Source organism: Paramisgurnus dabryanus, chromosome 16 (genome assembly GCF_030506205.2).
Source record: "Paramisgurnus dabryanus chromosome 16, PD_genome_1.1, whole genome shotgun sequence".
In the NCBI taxonomy this organism is placed as follows: Eukaryota; Metazoa; Chordata; class Actinopteri; order Cypriniformes; family Cobitidae; genus Paramisgurnus; species Paramisgurnus dabryanus.
In genome coordinates, this window is record NC_133352.1 from 21,495,289 (window position 1) to 21,521,064 (window position 25,776).

The following is a 25,776-nucleotide window of genomic DNA, read 5'->3' on the forward strand; positions in this document are numbered from 1 at the left end:
TATGTCTGAAGTCTGAACGTGAACCTGAATGTCAGAATAAATCCAAACTTCACATATAAACATTTGTCTTGCCTTTCTTTCCCAATTGCATTTTAATGCCAAAGCCTCTGCATAACAAGACCTACGGGACTCTTAAACCCACCTGTGATGAATCAAGCAGACCCACACCTGAGAAGTGAGGTCATGTCAGACTGCTGAAACTATCAAAACAGCTCATGAACGAATAGAGACAGGATATGCAATCATTTCCGGACCACTTACCATATTACAAAGGGTTGATAAACTTTTGCACCTCATACTTACTGTTACTGCTACATATATATGCACGTCTACCCTTTTCACCCTAAATGTTTTGAAAAACATTTCACCAATGTGACAATTTTTCATTTATGGCCTACATTTAAGCCATCTTTAATTTACAGTTATGTGAAGCAGATGAGAGCATTTAGCTGCTTTTCCTGTGTGACTCTCTTTAGCGTGCGGCGCTGGAAGGAAGAATGGAGGAAACATTAGTGAATCAAAGACTGCTGCCCTCTAACCCTTCTCCATCCTTCTGATCAAAGTTAGCCTTGAACTCTGACCTCTCTGTAAAAAGAAAGGAAAAAGTACATGTGAAAGGGAGCAACAAAGCACTCTGTCTTTTTTTGGGAAGGACAGATACAGTATTCCCTAGATATCTTTCTCTCACGGAACCAGAATATAAATTATGTTGTCTTCATGGGTTTTGGTCCTCTCCTGTGTGTGCTTTTCTGCCATTTATTTTAGTTTTTGAAGGCCTTTAGCATAATGGCATGGTTAAGGTCAGGTGTGACAACAGAGTTTTGTCCTTGACTGTCCTAAAGCTTGGTGTAATATAATGGAGTGGTATCGGGATATATAGATTGCTCGACTGGAATTGTGATCTGATCTGATTCTTCAAGCGTTGTGTATTTTCACTTGTGGCCACAAGATGGTAATGTTGGACTGTCAACACTTGATCATGGGCTTTGACCAATTCTCAGACAAGTACGAAACACTTCATAAGATTTTTTTAGATTATAAATAGCTGTTTAGTCATTCTAATACATTAGCACCCATTTCTTCAAGTTGTAGAAACATTACCAAATAAAAAATTTAGTTTTCTATTTAAATGAAATGTTATTTCCACAAAAAAGGAGTAATCCTGATTTTATTAAAAAAAATAGTGAATTATTATTATTAGTTAATTTTTTTGCATTCTCACATATATATATATATATATATATATATATATATATATATATATATATATATATATATATATATATATATATATATATATATACGGTTCATGCTGTGCTGATTTACCAAAGTTTAACTGTACTTCTATCCTAATTAATTCAGTTTTGTTTTGCAACTTTTTTTAAACAACTGGTTGACATAAGCCACAATCGTTTCAACTGAAAATAGTGCTGATAGATTAAATTATCACGTGACAAGTACTTTTGGATATTATGATTTATTTAATGGTTATTCAATTCAATTATATGGTTATTACTCGCCAACGACATCGTGATTTATGTGGACATCTGTTTAATTTTAAATCAAATCAAATTTGTCGCTGTCAGCAATAAAAGTATAAGCCTAATATTATTTAAATTTATATTTAGGGATTTTAAATTTGGGATTGACGGTCAATTTCTGAGTATTTTTTTACACTTCATGTATGGTTAATGTAATGCACGTAAAATATAAACTAAACCAGCGTTGTGCATATAGATTTCATTAAAATTTTGTCACCTGAAAAATACACTTTCCACTGAGACTTGTGTAGTTTTTGCCACTTTAAACAGCTGTGTGGGAATATAAATACAAAGACCCATGGGGGCCAGCATGGATGGGCTCTCTTCCTTCCTCTGACTTCTTTGGGAAATTAGATTTAGTGAAATATACAATTGCAGTGCATGCACATGGTCGTTATGAACATTTCAAAGCTTTATAATCGCTTATTACATTGTTATTGTGAATAATTTATATACATATAATATTGCTTCGTGTTTCTGTTGAATTGTCTGGGTTTTATAGCATGCTTCAACGATATAGTTTATTTACTGCGTTAACTCTTGTCCGTGGTGTAGGCTATTTATACATTTTTGCGCCTCCAACCTTTTGAAAACATTTTAATAAATAAGTAACATTATTAACAATTGCATTATTTATTTTTATTTACAAATGATCAGCATTAACCTTAACATACATTTCAAAAATGTAACATACAAATTTAACATTAAGATTAACGCAAAAAATTTTACACAGTCTTTTAAAATTGTTTCCACCAAAAGACACATTATTGCTAATAAATCATTGCCTCTTATTAAATGTCAAACATGGGTGCTTCATGTAATGTGCTACCAACCTGACTGCATCTTCGTTTCTAAAACAACTCTTTCATTTATCATGGTGCTATTTAATTTAATTTTACAATTAGTATTTTAAATACAAGTAACTCTCTGTATAACCACACAGCATGCTTGTATTATCTCTCACTTGTTAAATTACAAGTGTTAGGCTAACACTTCTGCAATTAAGACCAGTCCTCCCTTAAAAACGGCAATCATGATCAGTCATGATCAGTATTTAACCCACACTGTAAGCCCAGACAAGTTGATTTAACTTAAAAAAAAAAAAACAGAGTAACTCGCTGCCCTAAAAATGTCAATTCTGCCTTGTCAAACAAACAAGTAAGGTTAAGTTAAATCTACTTAAGATTGCTGAACAGGCAATTTGAACGTTTTGTTCACTGAAGGTAATATGTCTTTCTTTAGCAATATATTCTTGTTAATAATCTTTATAATAAATAAAAAGGCAAATGTAACATCAAATAAAGCAAAGGTTTCAACTTCACACAGAGACCTCAACACTCAACACACAAGGCTCAATAATAATGACCATTATCAAATCTCATGAAGTGGAAAGATGAGCTCTTAACTTCAACACAAAATAATAAGCAACATTGATAACAAAACTACTGCCTTACTATAAATAAAACAACAAACAGCAAAACAACACTCATTTAACAGTTGCAGTTAATTTATTCATGCTGCAATGCATGATGGGTAAAATGTTGAAATCCAGAGATTTAAATAAGCTTAAATAAAATTTTTAAACTCTAAATGTCTTGTTGAATGAGAGAAATCATGCAATTTGGGCATTTAAAAGAACCCATCAGTATGGCATCACTCGCGTGACATTTAACGCGCGGGCAAAACTTCTTGTCGGTTGTTCTCTGTAAACGCGCCGCGTGCTAAGTGGGCAGGGCGGGCTGTGATATCTAATTAGGCGACGGGCTTCGTGGTTGGGTGGACAGCTAATGGTAGTTCGCCTTTACTTATGTTTGGGGGGCGGCCCTGCGCACGCAGTCACTCCCTCCTCCTCCTCCTCCCTTTGGGGTTAGTTTGCTTGTGTTTAGTTCCCAGAGACAGTCAAATCGGATTCCTTTGGGAAAGGACACAAATCACTCCCGTTTGAACAAGGGGAGCAGCGAGGGAGCTGTCTCCACACGGGTCCACCTCTCTGCTTGATTTCATATTGCTCATTCATGTGATTTGATCAGAGAACAGTCTTTGTGGAGAAAAGAGAGAAAGAAAGGAGGAGAAAATAAAAAAATTGTCTGTGGATGATGACATTTGATCTAACACTCGTTCTTGTTCCTATTGTTTCTTAAAGTGACATATAGACTCTTTCTGCCAGATAGACCAAAGGGACCTCTAGTCTGATCTTACGCGCCCCTTACAGTTTTTTGTTTGTTTGTTCTTGTACCTGGATGTTGACAGCTCGCGTTTCTTTTGGCGCGTCGCTCCGTTTTCTTTTTCACAGAGGAAGCGCTAATAGAGACAAACACGGTGACACCTGCTCACCCGTATACTCCCGGTTATCTTTTTTACGGAGCGATCAAAACAAGCGAGCACCGACCGAGGCGGTGACAGGAAAAGTCGGTTTTCATGTTCGGGATTCAAGACAGCATTCAAAGGAGCGGGAGTAGTATGAAAGAGGAGCCCATCGGTGCCGGGATGAACGCTGTCCGGACATGGATGCAGGGTGCCGGAGTGTTGGATGCGAACACAGCCGCTCAGAGGTAAGCCGGCGGCGGTATCCAGCGCTCTCGACACACGCTATATTTTTCCTTTTCATCCTGGGACGAAACAATATTTAGCTAGGCTACATCATCTTAATGAGAACGCTATATCTTAGTAATAATAGGATGACAAAGAGATTGATTTAATGCGGCGATAAGTTATTGCTTGTAGCATTACATTTGGCTTATTGTATGAACCATCCAGCAGAAACAGTGCTTGAGTCACATTTAAACGGCATTACAAATACGTTTAGGTATGCAACAACTTGTTATGAATAGATTGTGTAGTTTTAAAAGAAGTTGAAAGATAGTTGCATCGTTGCGTTTTATGTATAAGCTAGTTTGCCATAAACAGGTCTTAGGTGCAATTTATATTAATACTTTTTGATTAACGAACTACTTTACACTTAATTATACCTACAATGTAAATACTGCATTTGTTGGTGTAAATATTGTTTAACTTATAAAGTTTAATATTTACAGTCTAAGAAAAGGAAATGTTTACCTTTATACCTACTAAAGGCCCTTTTGATCAAACTCTTAAATTTATAGAAATGTTTTGTATTCAATGCTAAATCTGACTATTGCACGCCATAAATTGTTCCCTCAAGTAATTATAATTAATCAACCACAAAACTTTTGCTTTTTAATAAAAAAAATAATTGTCTGTTTCTCTTGCATTTGTTTGTAGTGGAGTGGGTCTTGCTCGAGCACACTTTGAGAAACAACCTCCTTCAAATCTTCGCAAATCCAACTTCTTCCACTTCGTTTTAGCTCTCTACGACAGACAAGGACAACCCGTGGAAATTGAAAGAACTACTTTTGTTGGATTTGTTGAAAAAGAAAAGGCAAGTGAAAAAGTTGGAGTATGTCCTCGGTTACACTAAATATATCATATAGGAAATTAGACAAAAGTGGATTGCCAAAGACAACACTTTAACACATTTTTTACAATACGTATAATAGCGGAAATGCGATTAGCCTAACTACTAAATGCATAAATTGTTAGTTTTGTCCATATATCCAATAGATTATGAAGTTAAATAACTGTTTTACAATTAACATCTGCTCCTTTAAACTTTTTGATTATTTATATAACGGCATACATATTAACATATTAAACATCTATCATTCTAGAGAAAATCATATTTTGTATATTTTTATTTCATCTAATATATTTTATTTTTATTCTGCAAAAAGATACAGTGAGGAAGTTGTCACAGGTCATAGGATAAAATATATCCGTAAAATCTAAATTTAAAATAATTCTTTTTCTTAAATACTTAATTTCCTTTTTGTAATATTGTGATGAGCTTAATGTATATTTTAAATATTCGAATACAATTTTTAGAAGCATTTTAAAATTAATCTTTGCTCATGTTAATATTTGCTTATTTGTTTGATCCTTTTAAATAGCATAGAACACGTTAATTTTATATTAAGCCTATCTTTTTTGTACATTTGCACATTGTTATTAAATTGTGCAATTACAAAATGTAATTTACCCTAAACTTTTTTTTTAGACAATGTTTGTTTACTCATTCCAAAATGACCGTATTTTCTTTCGTTAATATTTGGTTTCGGATTGCTGACTTCTGCCTGCAGGGAAATAGCCTTTCTGACTCACATGACCACGCAGGGTCAGAAATTGTCAAATTGATATTTCTTGTAACCTTAACAATTATTTTTGCAGGAATCAACCGGGGAAAAGACAAACAATGGGATCCATTACAGATTGCAGCTTCTTTACAGCAACGGTAAGACGGAATGTATTCGTATAAGATTGGACTTTGCAAAACAGCACTGGTGATTTACAAAAATGTAAATAAAAAATATATAGTCAGAAAGACAAGAGGTAGGGACAAATAAGTAATTAACAAAGTAAGACAATTATTTGAAAACCAAGAATTTGATCAAGACACATTTGAAAATTAGTTATTGTTATTTGTTATATGACATTTTAAATACGTAAATCATAATGTTTTATGTATGTAATTGTTGAAGCGGATGAGATCAAATCAATTTGCAGCAGTCGTACAGTTTTAACTATAAACATAAATGAAACACCAAAACGATCTCCATTAGTGCACTTTTCCGGTTACGCGTTTTACAGAAATGTGCACTTCACTTCTGATGGCAGCTAATGGCCTGGCCATAATGCATGTACACTCTTTTCTGTCTCCTAATGTGGGAATATGACAACCAGGCATTTGAAATTGTGTTGCGCCTGTCCCTTATGTTCCTAAATATTTTGCGAATATTGCTAGCTTTATAGTATATGAGAATAACATGTTGATTTTTTGACGGATTGCTTTAAAAGTTTTTATGTGCATCTTCTTTATGAAAGCTGCTTCTTTAGTTTGCGTATGTGTGTCTTTGTGTGTCTGTCATGTAGATTTTTTTCTTAAAAACTAAATGTATCCTTAAAAATTGTCACTACCCAAAGTTGGGTTGGATGTGTCATTTGCATGTTTGCTGTATTGTGCCCTGCATTGTACATTGTAAATACATACCAGTCAAATATATCCATTAATCTGTGCATGGCATGTATTTTATCACCAATTAAAAGTGTGTTTTTCTTCTTTTATCTACAGGCATCAGAACAGAACAGGACTTTTATGTACGCCTGATTGACTCCATGACTAAGCAGGTAGGATTTCATTTTAAAAATCCCTATGGTGTGCTGATAGCACTGATAAATATGGTGAGATGATATGTGTGTGATTTTCACTAAGCGAGAGTGAATGCGTGCATCTGCGACGTGCACCCTGGTGAGTTTGGGGTTACACTACGGTATGCCTCAGGGGCACGGATCGGTTGGTGTCTAAATATGACATCCTCTCTCTGGGACCTCATTTAAGATGACTGGATGCTTGCATGTATTTATGAGCATATGTGTGACAGTGTGATTGAGAGAGAAAGCAAGAATTGAAACACTTTATTTAACATTTGGTTTATTGACTGTCACAGGGGATTACATAGTTCTTCATTTCGGTATCTAAAACAGGGTTCTTTCTCAGTCAAGCTAGACTATTATTGACTGAATAATAACATGCGTATTCTAATGCATTGTGGGAACAGATGTTTGTTATGAAGAGTTTAGCACAGGAACCGTCATAGCTTGTGTTGAATGTGCAGGTTGTGAGCTTTAACCTTGGAAGGAAACTCATGTGGAAAGTCGAATGTGCCTTATATGTTTTGCCTCTTCCTTTTTACCAGACAACAGAAACAAAAGTTTTTTCCCCTCTCTCCTTCCTTTATTTTCTTGTTCCCACTCTTCCCCTGCATTCTCTCTCTCTCTCTCTCTCTCTCTCTCTCTCTCTCTCTCTCTCTCTCTCTCTCTCTCTCTCTCTCTCTCTCTCTCTCTCTCTCTCTCTCTCTCTCTCTCTCTCTCTCTCTCTCTCTCTCTCTCTCTCTCTCTCTCTCTCTCTCTCTCTCTCTCTCTCTCTCCTCTCTCAATGTTATGTTTCAAAGATAAGCAGAGAAGTTTTTTTCCGAAAACAGCCGAAAGTCGAAAAACTCTTGACTATAGATGTGAAAATAAGTTTATTTAGAAGAAAGTAATTATTGTAAATAAATGATTACATATAAAATAAAAATATTAAATATTAATAAGAAAACAAAAAGTGAATAAAAACAAATATAACAATGCATAAGCAATTACTGCAAGTAAATATAAGTCAGGAACCAAATACTCTAATTTGATAAATAATTATAAAAATAAACTAATTGTATGCATCTCATAAGCTTTTAATAGATGTATTGTATCACAATGTGTGTGCACAAGTGTGTCCACAAGTGTGTGTGGATATCCCTGCGGCTGTGATAGTAGGGTAAAGTGTGTATAAATATCAGGAAATTATCAGACACTGTGCAGTGTCATAGCTGTGACAGACTATGAGCTCACTAACACACAAAACATATCATGTGATTGAAAAAGGCGAGCATACTTAGCTTATTGATCTTGTTGCTACTATTCTGCTTCATTGTGTGTGTGTGTGTGTGTGTGTGTGTGTGTGTGTGTGTGTGTGTGCGTGTGTGTGTGTAGAGAAGCTGTATGGGTGGAGTAAAATATTAAAATTTGTGTCAGACAAAGACATTATCAGTTTATAGAGTAATTTGTTCGCTTTAGTATATTTGCTTTAATTGCTTAAAGACCAAAAGCTTAACGCTTTGCATCATATACAAGTGTTCTTAATTCTTGAATTTTATATTGTAAAAAAACCGTGAACAATTTAAGAGTTGTAATAAAATGTAATTTTTTTACCGTATTACTATCACATTTCCATTAAATAAGGTATATAAATTTTCCTACTACAAATCCCTGAACATTATATTTGGCACAAATCATCCTGCATCAGGTCTTTGCTCTATCAACCTCTTTCTCTACTGGGTGATTTGTTTGCGGCAAAGATTTTAATAATTTGTGCATGGATGTTTATGTGTGAAAATCAGGCTCTGTTACTGGTGCTTAGCTCGGCGGTTTGGCCCGCGTGTAGCGGGACAGATTTATGTGTATGGGTGAAAGGCAGGAACGTTGTGCTAAGGGAGAAAGACTGTTCCCTGACACCCTGAGGTAAATACAGTGGCCGGGGGGACTGGCCCTGGCTCAGCCTTTCACTGAGTGTCTCAATAAAAAGCCGTTTATCTCCCCACACTGTAAAAAATGATTTGTTGACCCAACTTGACTTGGTCAAGTCATCTTATTGCATTGACCCAGTTAAGTTTAGCCAACATTAGGAGTAAAGTTAACTCAACTTATATGTATTTGTTGAAATAACTTGCAGTAAATTGGGCCAACGTACCATATCAATTAATAAGCAATTAGATTTTTTTGTTAAGTAAACTTAAAAACATATTGGTTTAACTTAATTTTTCATGTTTTCACAACCATTAACAAAGTCTAATTGACATAAAATAGTGAGTTTTCCCTCAACATCACAACTTAACTTTTTGAGTTTATTAGACTTCATTGTTTTCTTTGACAAGAAGTTCTAGATATCTGCCTGAAACCAGATTTTTTTAAATGAAATCAACACAACTGCAAAATTGAAACTCTCAGCATTTATTTTTCCTTGCAAAGATATGAAAACATTACACGAAAACCACTCACATATATTCAGCTCACATAAGCACATGCAAACTTCTTTATGCACAGACCCATTCTTAGAGAATAGTATCAGATATTTTCAGTGCAGGAACAACTGTACATGAAGAATTCACTATAAGCTGTGTTTAACAACTTCAAATAAAAGTCTTCAATTCCCAATCAAATGTCAGACATGACAAGGAAAGAGAAGCAGGACAAGGTAACAAGAACACAGTCTGTTTAAAAAAATTCTATAATACCAATGTTAAAATATACACCTCACAAAAACACGTGCAAACTTCTCTATGCACTAGGGCTGCACAATAAATCGCATGTGATTGTCGTGCGCATCTTGCAAGTAATGCCGGTTCCTTGATTAGTAGTAAATCACCATCCGCTGCTTTCAGATGGAGCGGCATTTACTACACAGAGCCGTTCACTGACATTTGGGGCAATTTCGCATTTATTATCGCGGACGTATCGCCTGCGATATGGCCCAGATTGTCAGTGAACTACGGCTCTGTGTAGTAAATGCCGCTCCATCTGAAAGCAGCTGATGGCGATTTACTACTAATCCAGGAACTGACGAGATGTGTGTGGTATCGCATGCGATTTATCGTGCAGCCCTACTATGCACAGAACCATTTAAGAGCCAAAATAGTACAAATAACTCCTTGTCATTATCAGATATTTTCCTAACAGCTTATAGTGAATTATTCATGTACAGTTGTTCCTGTGTTTAACAACTTCAAATAAAACAGTGTCTTTAATTCCCAATCAAATGACAAACATGACAAGGAAAGAGGAAGCAGAACAAGGTAACAAGTAAACAGTCTGTTTAAAATTTTTTTAAGAATACCAATGTTACACTTAAAGCGATACACCATCGTTTTGTCATATTAAACTATGTTATTACTTTAACTTTAAGAAGAGTCAATACATACCTCTATCATCTTAGTGCGTGCAATTAAGAACTGTGGCGTGTGGCGACACTTTGATAGCACTTAGCTTAGCCCAGTTCATTCAATGGTACCAAACAGAGATAAAGTTAGAAATGACCAAACACATTGTTTTCCCTATTTAATACGAGAATTTATACGATTAAATATGGTGGCACAAAATAAAACATGGTGCTTTTAAAAGCAGGTCAAAAAGGGTAACTATATTGTATGGTGGAATAGCACTTTTGGGAGTACTTCGACTAGCCTGAAAAATCTGCTCCCCTTCTCCCTCTCATAATGATTATAGTTACCCTTTTAAACCCACTTTTAAAAGCGCCACATTTTATTTTGTTCCACCATATTTGATCGTATATCTACACGTATTAAATAGGGAAAACGTTGATGTGTTTGATCATTTCTAACTTTATCTCTGTTTGGTACCATTGAATGAACTGGGCTAAGCTAAATGCTATCAAAGTGTCACCACACGCCACAGTTCTTAAGTGCACGCACTAAGATGATAGAGGTATGTATTGACTCTTCTTAGTTAAAAGGATAGTTCACTTTGAAATTAAATTTTGATATGTTTTAGCTTACCTCAGGGGCATCCAAGATGTAGGTGTCTTGGTTTCCGCGGTACTTTCACCTTTGATAATTTTAGGTCAAACCGTTGTTGTCTGTCAGTCATATAATGCAGGTCTATGGTCACTTACTAAACGTTACTTCAAAGAGCATGCACAGAGAAGTCCAAATTAAACAACTGTCCATCGTAAGTACACATTGATGGCCTAAGACACGAAACGAGCAGTTTGTGTTAGAAAACGAACACTATGTATATTGTTTTTGCCCCTTGTACACAACCACGTCTGTGCTTAGTCTGCACATGCGCCGGAAGAGATATCCTGGATGAGTTTGCGCGAGCATACGTAATTGTTTTCTTTCACGTCGGTTTAAACATCCCGGATAAGCGCAAATCAGTACAATTTCTATTAACTGTCTTACCTACAATCTCTGTTCTGTGTAAACAATGAGTGACGTACACGTGCGAGAGATCACTTCCGGCGCATGCGCAGACTAAGCACAGATGTGGTTGTGTACAAGGGGCAAAAACAATATAAATAGTGTTCGTTTTCTCACGCAAACCGCTCGTTTCGTGTCTAAGGCCATCAATGTGTACTTACGATGGACAGTTGCTTAATTTGGACTTCTCTGTGAATGCTCTTTGAGGTAATGTTTACCTCATAGACCTGCATTATATGACTGACAGACAAGAACGGTTTGACCTAAAAACATCAAAAGTGAAACTACCACGGAAACAAAGACACCTACATCTTGGATGCCCTTGAGGTAAGCTAAAACATATCAAAACTTAATTTCAAAGTGAACTATTGCTTTAAGGTAATAACAGTTTAATATGACAAAACGATGGAGTATCCCTTTAAAACAATAATATCTAAAATAACAATGGTCTTAAACTTTAAAACAGTGTAACAGTGTAAGTGCTTATAGTAGCAAGGAGAAGAAAAGAGTTTCTTATCTCAGCAACTTGCTCTTCAAAGAGTGAACTCTTGCGGTGCAAGAGTGTGATCCAACTCCAATGAACAGGCGTTGTATCACTTCAAAAGTGAATTTTAATTCCTTTGGAAAGTCAAGGTTTAATGCGTACAACAGGCCCATCAGGTTCAGAAAAGCATTAGGTATGTCACTCAGGTGACGCATCACCACTTCTTCCTCAATCACCAGGGCAACGTCATTGTAGAATTCTGGGAGAGGCTCCATCACATTTTCCACAACCACTAGGACTCCGATCACCACGCCCTTGATCACATCCTTTTCACGGTCACTGGGCTTTGTAGAATGAAAACAAAATTACTATTACTTATAACCAATTTCACAAACAATTTAAAGTCCCCAGACCCCTGCAAATTAAGAGATCTAATGTTCAATTTTCCCTCGTTTTGCCTTAAAGGTTTCAGCTTACCTCGCATATCTTCATGAATTTAGAAGGAGTCTCTCGCATGTATCACGGCAGCCCAAGCAATGCTGCAGTCCTCATCCTTGGGTTTGTTGTCTGTAAAATATATGATGGTTAAAGTACCTCATTTATTGGTTCAATCCTTTGTTTTTCTTTTAATTTATCCTTTCACCCCCTCCCTCTGTCTTGAAAAATAAAAACATTCATTTCAAATATGTACACTTTTTGCATGCTTTTGTTGTAAATAATTTACCAGTGATGTGGTACAACAGTTGTTTGTTACCTTTTGTTCAGCACCAAAATAAGATTTAATAGTAGATGTAACCAGCTGATGTCACTTAAACCAGGAGTGTCTAAGGCTGGTTCACACTGGGCTCGTTTGCTGTGATCTGAACTCCTAGCCCGATTGTTCCCGACCCCGGCAGCATTGGTCTGATTTCACACTCAACTGATTTCTGTCAAACCCTGGTGCGTTATTACGTTATCACAAACGTGCATGAAGCATAATAGAAAACAGATTCCACACGCTATGCGCGAACAGACTGAAGGCTCACTATCGCTCGTATCCAAGGTAAATCATCAACACTATCATCCCTTACATGTATTATATTTAACTAAATACATCATAATAAGCTAAAACGCATGCGCGGGTCACATTACTTCCTGAACAAGTGCGCACGCGGCACGGTTTGAGTGCAACCGAACAAAGACCACTTCCTCCAGGTAGTCTTGGCTTCGGTACCCCAGTGCACACCCAAGTCCACATGACAAAATCATACTGTGACACTGTCATGTGGACTTGGATGTGCACTGTTTCAGGAAGAAATGGGACCTGCCCATAAGTTAGCTTATTATGATGCATTTAGTTAAATATAATACATGTAAGGGATGATAGTGTTGATGATTTACCTTGGATACGAGTGAGAATGAGCCTTCAGTGTGTTTGTGCATAGCATGTGGAACCAGGACAACAAATCTAAAAATCCACTGCCTCCTTAAAAGAGTTAATTTGCAAGCAGCAGAAGCCCACATTATATGACACACACACACACAGCACCGAATTAATAAAAAAAGCTATATATTAACCTGTGTTGTTTTCTATCATGTGTCATGCACGTTTGTGATGACGTAATAACGCACCAGGGTTCGATCGAAATCGAATCCATTTTAGTTTGAAACCAGACCAACGCTGCGGGGTCACCGGGAACAATCGCGTTTGGGCTATATGCCACAAAGTAAACCATGATCAGACAGAACAAATTCAGTCACTTTGTGCAATTAAAGGTAACGTTAATTACATCAATGTAGTGCACTTTAAGAGTAAAAATAAGTGACATAGATCTATGAGGAATTTAAAAATCTTTGGTTGCATATATGCATGGTAATAATAGGGCACACAAATGAGATTCAACATTGGTCAAAACATGTTTATAGAATAATAAGTGGTAGCATTTAATACAGATTTATTATTTATCACTGAACATCAAGCAACCTTAGCACCCTAAATTTGAAGTGGACACTGCAACATTAAAGTTTATCATTCAAATGATGATGTGACTTTGCCTTTTCAGACAACCAGGAATTTAGTCAAGTCAATTTGTTTTTTGCATTAATCTTTTGGCAAAGCATAACAGTCAAGAGCTACGCGTTTCACACACACATGCAGGCAAACAAGATCTACGAGTGTGTCATTATACTATTCTGTAATCGCACGCGTTAACGCAAACACGAAAATTAGATTCACAAACCATCAGCGAATGTGTGTTTTTGTCAGGATTATGTGGGATCTGATTCATGTGGATGCGCGCGTTAACGCATGCGCGTAGAGAATATTATAATGCAAGCAAAACGTTTTGACACAAATGCAACTTTATATTGATATCGTGAGACAGCATTTGAAATGCAAGCACCTGCTTCTCTTAATTTCTTCTAAAATGCTGCCTGTCTCTGCCTATTCCTTCTATCCATGCCCAGCGCGCCACTTATTTAAGTGCTTTATCAATTAGGTCATATCTTTCCTGTTCTTTATAAACTTACTTTCCATCCTGCGGATTCCTTGCTACGTGACATCTCCGGTCTCCGCACGGTACCTGCAGCTGGATCTCTCAACCACACTTTAAAGACCCGCCCCATTCTACTTCTGATTGGCTAGTTTAGTTTGGTTGAGAGTAAAATATGTGTTCCTCTCATCCTATTTGTGGGTGAACGCATGAACGCGAAATTATATTAATATATCAACGTTATATATATTGTTTTAATTCGCGGCCAACGCCGCACGCCGGAGATCCGGCACGGTGCCTGAAAACTTTAAACCATGCGAAAAAGCTATTTTGGGCCATTTTACACCAATTAACATGCTAAAAAGTAACTGTACATGTTTTTATCTATTTACCAACATTAACTTACACTAGTCAAAGACGACTTCTCTTTCTGCTCACGTCTCGACAACAGCTCGGTGTCTAACACTGTGTGTGGCTCCTGATTAACGTTAACTTACCAATCAAGTTGTCTTAAATTAATACGCAAACGAAACAAGCCTATTTTTTTACATGAAAGAAAGAACAAATCGGGGTATACTTACTATAAAAATCCATCTGTAGTCGTTCAAATAAGAGCTCCTTCGTCGTCTTTTTTCTCCCGTCAGCAACTCCTGTAGTGATCTCGTCCTCTGCAGAAAATGGCGATGGCGCCTCTTGTTCAAATTCGTTAAAGTAGTACGTCATTATGACGTAGAGATTCTGGCACATGCGCATGAGGCAAAAAAATTGAAAGAACCTATGTTTTGTTGTTATATGAACACCTTATTTTAAGTTTTCAATTTCCCTTCAAGTTGAGGTTGTTATAACTCATCCTTCTGTGTAGTGAGACACTGCAAGTTGACAGGACATGATTTTACTTGTCCACCTGACTAAAACTCAAAATCACTTTTTACAGTGCAGGGTTGTCTAGCATGTGCACATACATTACTGACTGATTTACAGGTTATTTCTGTGGCAAACAACCCTGCCATACCTGTTAATGATGTGGTGGAAGTGAGCGAGAGAGACAGTGCACTATACAGTATATGTGTGTGTGCGAGAGACTTTGGCAGCAAAGTTTACACACTAGTACTGTATACAGTGCACTTTTTTAAAATATATCATATATTGATATGCATACAATAGAATTGAAATGGTTCTTTTTGGTGGTCCAAAGCATTAAATGAAATTACAGTAGTACATGCTGTTCAAAAACCATGGTAGGCGTTTATACCAGATAAACTCCAGTCTATAAAGAGCAGCAACATTCTTTCACTATTTCCCAAAATCATTCTTTTCAATTTTCCAGTTAGCAAATTTACATACAATGGCTCTTCTATTCATGTCATAAAGACAAACTGGCGCTGAGGCCTTTTGTCTGGCACCAGGCCCCTGCTCATGCTCTCTGCTCTTGTTGTCATTTCGACTGCAGCGTTTCTTCTCTTCAATGTCAGTGTGAAACATGGCTTGGGTTATGAGAGAGCGTTAGCTTGTCTTTAAAAGCCTTTCAGAAAACCCGGTCCAAAACCACTCTGCGGTGAGCAGTCGTCCTACATATGCTAAGGAGTGCTCGCAATGTGTTTAAGATTTCCCATTAAAGCCCCATAACTCTGTATAGAGAGGCTACAGAGCGCCTCTCCTCTCAGCATGTGCTGGCTTTGGCAGCGTCGGGCGGGAGAGCTGATGAGCAGGTTTATAGAGCTGTTCAACACACACTTCTCTTTAACACTTAACACAGCGGTGAAGTCCAGTCGCTTGACCACACAGTTAGCTACCGAGAGCAGCTGTGTACATGCATGGCTATAAGACACGAAGACCTTTGCACAAAAATAAATATTAAACATAAACATGCATGTATATAAAAACTCCGGCCTGTTTTACCTTATATAAAAGAAAAATTACAAATGAGAAAGATTTAGATTTAGATAGCAAATGTCAACGTGATTCCACAGGTGTCCAACAATGCTCACATTCGCCAACATACCAAAGACTACATTCAAAAGTAAGAGATTTCAGTATGAACTCAACCTCTGTCTGTATTCTTTCCATATGTCAATTTTTATTACCTGAAGGACATGTTACTTAAAACATTACATTAAGAACTTTCATTAAGTGAGCTCCGAGAGAGCAACATATGAGCAATAAAATTTTCCTCTGGGATGCTCTCTCCGCAAACGTTCAGAGCTTATACTTGCAGTATATCCACATATGCTCTCTCAGGTTACGGTTGGAGCGGGTGTAGAGACATGAGCAAAGATGTCAGGCCGTTTCTTTGATCAACTTGTGACAGATCCGATGAAGAGGCATTCAGAGAGTGTAGTAAAGCTCTCGCTCTGTCTCTTTATCCTCCTATCCAACTGTTTCCCTCAACAGCTGAAGCAGAGAACAAAAGCAAATCACACGCACAGGCTTAATGCACACACACACACACGGCGCTGACACGCTAGCATGATGGTAACAAAGAGGGAAATGTGTTTTCATGTATTTACAGTGCATTGTTTACACGTCTCAGATGTGGCTGTCAGTTTACGGCGGCACAAGCTGCTCTCAAACGAGATTTGAGGAGCAGTTTGTGCAATATAAAATATGCATTAAAAGCAGCATCAGGGCCTAATGAATGCATCGCACACACCTCAGCGCACCGTGCCATGCATGTTTCATGGGCTCTGTGGCACTCCTTAAGGAGCGCTTTGTTCAGAAAGTGCCGGGCTGGAGCTGGCAGGTAACTCGGGCTGTAGCCTGCCTGTTGCTCTGCGTGTGTTTTCAAAGCTTCGGGCAGATTCCTAAATAAATTTGTGCGGGAAAGAGGGAGGTCTCGACTGTTCGCTTCAGGTCTTTGCTTCAGCCAGCACTCCCTAGATTGGCTGCTTGCGTCCGTATTTTTCCCATTAATTACGGAATAGGGTGTATTTGTGTTACCGTGCCAAAAACACTTCCCTTAAGTATACAACATGCAACAAAGTGACACAAATCTCCTATATTAGATATTTCCTGTAATCAGGAGCTGTTTGCTGACTCTGATGATGTCAGATATAATATGAATGGTCGCTCTGTGCCAGGCCACGTAAAGGCTTAATGCTACACATTTACAAGCTTGGAGGCTTTAAAGATCACAATCTCCATTGAAGATGTATGTATGTGTGTGTATAATGGTGGGAAAGATAAATCATTCAATGCCACTGTAGATTGCAAAGACATCACTGTCAATGACATAGTGCCAAACACAACGCGACAATCAGGGCTACCGAAAAGGCCACCAATGATGCGTTCCAAGCTAGCTTAAATCCAGAGGATGATACACAACCATTGCTTTGTTTGTCTCTGAGGAGAAGTTGACAAACTGTTTCCAAGTTTCCAGGCGCTTATGTTGTTCTCCGCATAGAGAGATTCCGAGTCCGTTTGCAGGAGTTCTTTGTGATAAATAGCCGGTCTTATACAGTATATGAAATAAATGTGCAGGGGTGTAGAGGACGTTATTGTGTGGCCCGGACTGCCTCTCTCTTCCTCTCAGAAGCCTGCAGGTCGAGGATCTCAGACAGTGATGCATGCTAGCGCGCTTTTAGAGGACCTTGACCCTCATTTTTCCCAATGTGAAACCAAACAAACAAATGTCCGCGATCACTAAAGTCCTCCATCCAAAGCAATGACAGGAAGTGGGAAATGTCACATACGAACAAACTTTTTTGTCATTTTTGGGCTTTTGATGAGGTGGGGGGGTGCTACATAAAACTTTTTACTGTAACTGAACAAAGATGCACTTGGGAAAACATTGTAAATGTGTGTGATCAGAAAGAAAAAGAGAGTGATCTATAGCAAACATGTTTCTGTATTTAAGTGTGTGTGTGTGACAGAGAGCAGCCTGTTAATTGGTTGTGGTGTGTTAATGTTTTGAGTACAGTCACTGATTCACGGCTGTGGGGGACATCTTGTGTGGAATTGGAGGATGGAAACAAAGCTGAGGTTTTTGGATGAAGTGTTAGCTAGGCCAGATGGCTCACTATACTCCAGTCTGGCAGCCCAACTGCTTGCTGCACACATAAACGCACACATGCTAATGCACAAATACATGCGTGAATGCATACACATGCACCGAGTCAGACGCTCGCAGACACGGGCTTACTGCACAGGTGTGCACACAGATCTCTCATATATTTCCTAACCCTAATTTCAGCCATTGCCATAAAAATATTGAGGAGAACGTCATCCACATGAGTCAGATTTCGACATCCCGCTGTATTTGTGAGGACATTTTTTTAAAAATTGGGTCTTTGGAAATGAAGCCCCACCTACACACATACACACACAGCTTTCATGAAAAACATTTATGCATTTGGCAGTCAAGTGCATTTCATCAACCAATGCATTTTTTAAGAAACAAACCTGTGGTATGACCCTGGTGTTGTCAACACGCAAAGCTCTACAAAGATTTAGTTTTTTTCATTTTTTGTATAAATGCTTTGTCATAAGAGACATAAATTCAGCTGAACAGTAAAGCTTTGTGTCACTGTTTTATTAGTCAATATGTGAGCTCCAGATGCCTGTGAAGGGTGGGCACTGTGGCAAGGGTGTTTGGTTTTGACATAAGGAGACAATACAATCTGCACAGTTTAATACACACACACGCACACATGCACGCACACACACAGTTCTATTGAGGCACTATGTCTGCTTTTAATTAAACCAAAGAGCAACAAATGATGCCGTTGCATGCTGCCAAAGCAATACAATACACATATAGTTAACTGGTGACAAATCTGACACAGGATAACAAATAGGGATGAAATGAGTTGCCAGTTAGAGGCTGGTGTGTTACACAGTGATGTAAAGTAAGATCCTTGTAGGCTTTAAAAGAAATTTGCTTTAATACATACAGACATTTGTTTGATTTTCCGTCACTTCCAGTCTTTTTGGCTGGGATCATTTTTTTCAATTGCTGTAGGTAAGTGGGCATTAAATGACCTACTTCAAACCTGGCACTTTAAACCAGACCACCTCCCATACGGAAGGTCAGTACTGGGCATTTATGATTGACTGATTGGCTCAAATAAAAGCACTTCTATGAAATTTAAGATTGTGTACGGTAAGAAAGTGAACAGTGTAAAAAAGGCTGAAATCGACCTTTTCTCACCAGAATGAAGAAGGTTCATGTTTAGCCGTCTATGAGTGCTGCAATTGTCTGAGTTTGTGCGAATGAGAAAGATTGCATACATGATTTGTGTTTGGCACAAAGATTCGTGGGATTTTTTGGTTTTTGTTTCAGTGAATTGATGTAGCCAGACATTTAATTGTTTTCATTGTCAGAAACAAACACCACGAGAGTTAGTCATGGAAAGCTCTGCATGCTCTCAATACACATCAAGCCCTTACAACACAATGAGAAACTGACATTTGTCATTTTTCCCTAACAAAGTTTACTCTCTTTTGTCCATCAGGCAATCATCTACGAAGGTCAAGACAAAAACCCAGAGATGTGCCGGGTGTTGCTGACGCACGAGATCATGTGCAGGTGAGACAAACACCAACACCAATGCAGCCAAAATACACGCCTCCTTCGCTATTACACAATCAAGCTGTTGAACCCGAGTGCCTCCTCACGTTCCCAGCTCTCCCGGCTGACTGTGAGGGCTTTACTTTGGCTTCGCTCTGGTCTTGGCAAGAGTTTGGGCCTCTGGATCCAGCATTAGTTTGACAGGGCTGAGCTTTCTGCTAAGCCGCTCATGGCTTCCCTTACAAACACACAGCTGTGGTGCTCTAAGTGAAAGCGCCGTTGTAAAGTCATACCTAAAGGCGAAGGATAGATTAGCATTATTAAAAAATTGCTGAAAGGTTGTGTCATTATTCTTCAATTCATCATACATGTCAGTCTGAAGTGGTATAAACAGTTTACTTCAATTTAAGAGATGCGGTACGTTTATATCAGGCCAGCTTGGAGCTCCAGATTAGACTTATGATGCACTATTACACGAGACACTCCCGGATCGTTTTTCACCAGCGCAAATGGGATCCTGATAAAGTTACGCCAGGCTGTTTCCTATCAGAGTCAACCGTTGTGTTTTTCCCAGACTGTGGCGTGTCCTTAGAAATCAAAGCTTGGTTTCCCAGAGGACATTTCTTTTGCTCTGTCATAGAAACTTTATTTAGCTCTTGGTGTTATTTAAGCATCAACTTTGAGGTGTTTTTTTATCTTTTAGTTGAAATAAATCATAGTTTAGTCCAGTTAATTTATTTTCCATTACTAACAGCTTACAGTACCAAACACAGATATACACAAACAAGCATACTGAGAAAATAAACATTTCTATGTCACCCTTGAGCAAAAACAAAAACTGAGATTTCAAGAGATGAGAAATGGTGGAGGACGCACCTTAATGCAGGCGAATGTAAGTTCAGAGCAACCCTTATCTCTATCTCCCTTTGAATCTCTATCCAGGTCATCCACTCCCTGCTCCTTGAGAGGAGAGAGAGCAAAAGAGAGAAAGAGAGAGAGAAAGAGAGAGAGAGCTGTGCACCTTTAATTAAAATCAAAAGATAAATTCCTCGCACTTAAAACTGGGTTGTGGAGATGGGCCCTCATCTATTTTTGGTCGAAGTGGAGAGCATTTGAACAGTTTTCTACTAAAAATATACCACTCATGCTTGGTTAATTAGGACAAGGAAAAACTCATTACTCAATAAGAATCCTCTTGTTTTTCCACAGCTAATGAATGCAGCTTGCTTTGAGTTTTGACAATGAAATATGTGCAGGCGAGCCAGGGCTCTCCGCTTTCTCTTTCAATCTCCCCCTCGCTACCTTTTTTTTACACATGCACAGCCTTCTGGTATCTCTCTTTAAAAATAGACTCGCTGATATAAAGATCGCTATTGACACAAACACTTAGTAGCATACGTGTCTACAAAGGCCCATGCCGTCAGGCCTTTGATTTGCCACTTTAGGATTAAACAGATCCTTGCTGGAGTACATTTCTCTATTAGAACAGGATAGGTGCCCACCCAGAGGAAAATGGTGTCTCATTCATAGCTTGCATTCTCATTTGCTTCATTTAAAGGGATAGTTCACCCAAAAATGAAAATAATGTCACTCATGATTCACTCTCATGTCGTTCCAAACTCGTAAGACCTCCATTCATTGTCGGGACACAGTTTTATGTTTTTTTTTTAATTTAGTCTGAGAGCTTTCTGACCCTTCATTGGAAATCTACGTACGATATACTGTCCATGTCCAGAAAGGTAATAAAAACATCATTAAAGTAGTCCATGTGATATCAATGGGTCAGTTAGAATGTGTTGAAGCATAGAAAATAACAAAAATTCCGACTTTATTCTGCATTGTCTTCTCTGGGTCTGTTGTGAAGCGCATACGCGAGACTAAAGTCACGTGACTGGAGTGACGGGGATGACGTGTTTTCCTCAGACATGTTTTGTTTTTCAAACTTACAGCGTGCATCTCCCTCAGACTGTAAACGAAGCCTGGGCGCACAAAAAAAAAAACAGCTGGGGCGCACCAGATAACACGTCATCCGCGTCACTGCAGTCGCGTGACTTTAGTCTCGTGTATGCGCTTCACAACAGACCCAGAGAAGACAATGCAGAATAAAGTCGGAATTTTTGTTATTTTTGGACCAATATGTATATTCGATGCTTGAACACATTCTAACTGACCCACTGATGTCACATGGACTACATTGATGATGTTTTTATTACCTTTCTGGATATGGACAGTATACCGTTACTAGATTTTCAATGGAGAGTCAGAAAGCTCTCAGACTAAATATAATAACATCTTAAACTGTGTTCCGAAGATGAACGGAGGTCTTACGAGTTTGGAACGACATGAGGGTGAGTCATTAATGAAAAATAGGGTATTAAAATTTGGCTCCCCTTGTGATGTCTGAAAGGGAAAATCTGCACTATCCAACCATGGCACTGCCATTTAGTGCAGAGATCAGCTAATTTGCATTTAAAAGGACACACCCCAAAATGGCACACTTTTTCTTACAACTACAAAGTGCCAATTTTAACATGCTTTAATAAATTCTCTATAGTATTTTGATTTCACATATGTAATCTGGGGACACCAAAGATTTATTTGGCATCTTAAAAAGTCTTTTTATTGCTGCCTATTGGGTCAGATCAAATCTGAGCACACATTTTGAGACAGATAAGAAATGATTATAGCCTCACATATTTGTGATTTTTCTTCTCAGTGGGTAGCGCCCCTCAAATATTTTTACTCACTTGAGCTCATTTCAAATGAGTAAACAACCTATTCTCATCTTCCTCTGTCTCATCGTCTTCATCCTTTCTGTGTTTCGACGCTGAGCTTGTGCTGAGAGAGAGGCACAATTACCAGTCTGCAATTAGACAGTTCTCCATTAATCAGGGCTGTTAATTGCTGTACGCCTTGCCATTAGCCATATGGTACCGCATGGGCCCGCGAGCACGAGACAGAGACGCATTTTCCCAAACAACTCGCCTCACAAGCAAGGCCAGAAACAATCGCTCAAAAGCAACTCTTTGGGCTGAAATTCCACATCCTCAAACACACAGATTGATGGGGTTTTGTTTGCGTTGTGCAGTACAGATGAAACATCACAAGCTTGGGCAGATTATTTAAAATGGACTGGTACAGTGGGTGGTCACAGTTAGAGAAATGGACCTTTGTTTGGTTAAGGGGGCTATTTTAGTGCAGGCCGAGGGCAGTGCCTGTAAAGAAGCTGAGTAAGGGCAGTGGAGCTTTAATGGCATCAGTGAGGGCCACATCCTGGTAATTACGTACAGCAATTTGGATTTAATTTCTTCAAATGCTGCGGCAGGAGGAAACGCTTGAGATTAAAGATTACGGTTTCCCTGCAGGTCCGCTGGGACGGTGCAGAACGAGCAGGAAGAGGGGAAAAAATCCCCAAAACAAAGCCGGAGCGTTCACGTAGTAATTAGCATATTGTTGATGGGGGCGGGTGTGGGTTGTGGGTGGTGGTGTTGGGGGGTTGTGTTGTGGTTTCCCATGGGTGCTGGCTGATGATTGGGTTATTGGAGTGTCACATCCATCTGTGCCCACCCCTCGCATCCCAGAATGCTTTGCTTCTGTGATCCATTGGGGCTCCTGTGTGACCCAGTTCTGAGAGAACATTGCTAAAGACTTGACTGTTCTCAGAGGAGAGAGAGAAAAAGAGAGATAGAGAGAGAGAGAATATAAAGAGAAATAGACATTAAAGGTAAATACCGTGCCCACATAATTTTGATCTGGAAAGAGGATGCTTAGATAGGCAGTGTGTGTGTGAACAAAGGGGTAGAATCCAGGAGGCCAGACTGGGTCAAGTCCAATCTTATCAAACTCATCATGACCAAAGAAGCTCGCTCGCACAGATCTATACTGCACCCATCAGATGATACCTCAAGCCGTACTCCCTCTCTCTCTCATTCAAGCCCCTCTGCCATCTGTGCAGGGAAACCTGAACCCCCCGTCCCCCTGCTGTTTACCGCCAGACTCTATCCACCAAAGACTCCTTATTTCCATTCCTTCTTTCTTCCTTCTCTCAATCTTGATCTCTGTTCAGCTTTTTTCCTCTTCTTCCCCAAGTTTAAGCCCTTCAGAAAGAAAAATCCCAAAAAGATATCCGAACAGAAAGCTTTCTTTTGATGCTCTTACTGAAAGCAACAGAATCAATATTTTTTGTTTCCAATCGATTCTAAAACCAGAAAGTCTCATATAATGGATTTTAGATTGTACATAGTCAAATAATCATAAATAAGATTTATTTAATATCTAAGTGTTTCTCCTTGACACCAATGAGATCACAAAAAAGAGAAAAAAATCTAATAATAATAATAATAAACATCTCATGCATGTATGTTTTAGGAGAGATGGCTTAGATTTGTCAAAGATAACAAAATATACATTCAAAGATTTCATTATAAAATCATTTCTTATCAAATTCTTTTAAGACTTAACTATCTGAGCTATGTTATTCATAATAATTTAACCAACTATATTTCAACAACTATTTCATTTGTTTCTTAAGATAGATCCAGCTTAAAGGATTAGTCCATTTTCTTAAAAAAGTTAAAAGTTAATCCAGATATTTACTCACAACCATGTCATCCAAAATGTTGATCTCTTTCCTTGTTCAGTCAAGAAGAAATTATGTTTTTTGAGTAAAACATTCCAGGATTTTTCTCATTTTAATGGACGTTAATGGACCCCAACACTTAACAGTTTTAATGCAGTTTAAAATTGCAGTTTCAAAGGACTCTTAACGATCCGAAACGAGGCATAAAGGTCTTGTCTAGCGAAACGATTTTTATACGTCAGTAATTCCAGTAATAGTAATACTGCATCACGTCAAAAGGTCACGGATTATGTATGCGAAACTACGCCCCAGTGTTTACAAGTGTGGAGAAAGAGGACCGTTGCGACATTGTTGTATGTTGAATGAAACTAATTAATGTCTGTGTCAGTTTATTGTTTAAAATGGTCCGTAAATGTGCGTTTCATATATGTAACACGTGACCTTTCCACGTCATTACGCAAATACATGAGGTCACGCTGGGGCGTCACAGGACCAAAGATAGACGAGAAGTTGTGGTTTAAAAGTTCATATTTTTTATTTTTCTTGCCAAAAATGACAATTGTTTTGCTAGATAAAACCCTTATGCTTTGGGATCGTTTAGAGTCTTTTGAAATGACAATTTTAAACTGCATTAAAACTGCTAAGTGTTGGGGTCCATTAAAGTCCATTAAAATGAGAAAAATCTTGGAATGTTTTTTTCAAAAATATCAACATTTTGGATGACATGGTCCTGAGTAAATTATCTGGATTTTTGGAAAATGGACTGATCCTTTAAAGGAAAACCACAATTTGACACAACGTAAAATACTTCAATGAAACATAATACTGTGTTGATTTCTGCTGAGCTATGAGCTAGCAACATCTACACAATAACATTTTCTTTAGGAACACCCAGACCTTTTCTCTTTAATCTGAGTTCAGACGTTTCCAGGATGTGTGTTAAAATCGCTTGTCTTTTATGTGCCCTCTTAACTTCTCCTGTATCTTTTCCTCTCCGCTCTTCATCACCTGATAAGCGCTCTGTTATCAGCGGTACCTCTAATCCTTCAGTAACCATCCCTGAGCCAGGCAGTCTGTTAGCAGTAATTACTAATACACGGTCTTATAGGCAGCATATTGTTCGCCGTGTGTACAGCAGGAGTGAATGTCTGCCTCGGAGGAGTGAAAGAAAGATTGTTTTATAATTGCTACCTCTCTCCTCTCCACTGTGTTTGAGGTCTGTGCTGACATATGTGCAGTAACGCACAGGTTAACCACTCTCTTTTCTTTTTTCTCTTCCTCCTCACCAACTTTCCCGACTCCATCAGCCGCTGCTGTGACAAGAAGAGTTGTGGCAACCGTAATGAGACGCCCTCTGACCCGGTCATCATTGACAGGTAAGAGCTGGATATTGAATGTTTGCATGCGTGTGTTTGGAGATACGATCAACAGGTCATCACATGGATGATGGATGACCACATAAGTTGTCCATATGGACCATCCATACTGAAAATGAAGTTGATGTGTGCCGTTGGTTCAGTACTGGTGGACCACCATTAATAATATGAATAATGAATTCTATTTCCTAGCTTTGGATGACTAAGATTTATAAAA

General features: G+C 38.3%; 1 protein-coding gene across 4 annotated transcripts in view; it reads left to right on the forward strand.

Annotated features, from left to right (window-relative positions):
• The first annotated feature begins 3,430 nt into the window (after positions 1–3,430).
• The window catches only part of ebf1a (EBF transcription factor 1a), a 133,584-nt gene continuing 111,238 nt past the window's right edge, over positions 3,431–25,776 (forward strand). For all 4 annotated transcript variants that reach the window (XM_065272339.1, XM_065272346.1, XM_065272356.1 and 1 more), the window contains exons 1-6: positions 3,431–4,093; positions 4,785–4,941; positions 5,787–5,850; positions 6,688–6,743; positions 19,549–19,622; positions 25,491–25,559. In XM_065272339.1, coding sequence (XP_065128411.1) covers positions 3,960–4,093; positions 4,785–4,941; positions 5,787–5,850; positions 6,688–6,743; positions 19,549–19,622; positions 25,491–25,559 — 554 coding nt within the window. In that variant the 5' untranslated portion in view covers positions 3,431–3,959. The remainder of the gene's footprint in view (positions 4,094–4,784; positions 4,942–5,786; positions 5,851–6,687; positions 6,744–19,548; positions 19,623–25,490; positions 25,560–25,776) is intronic.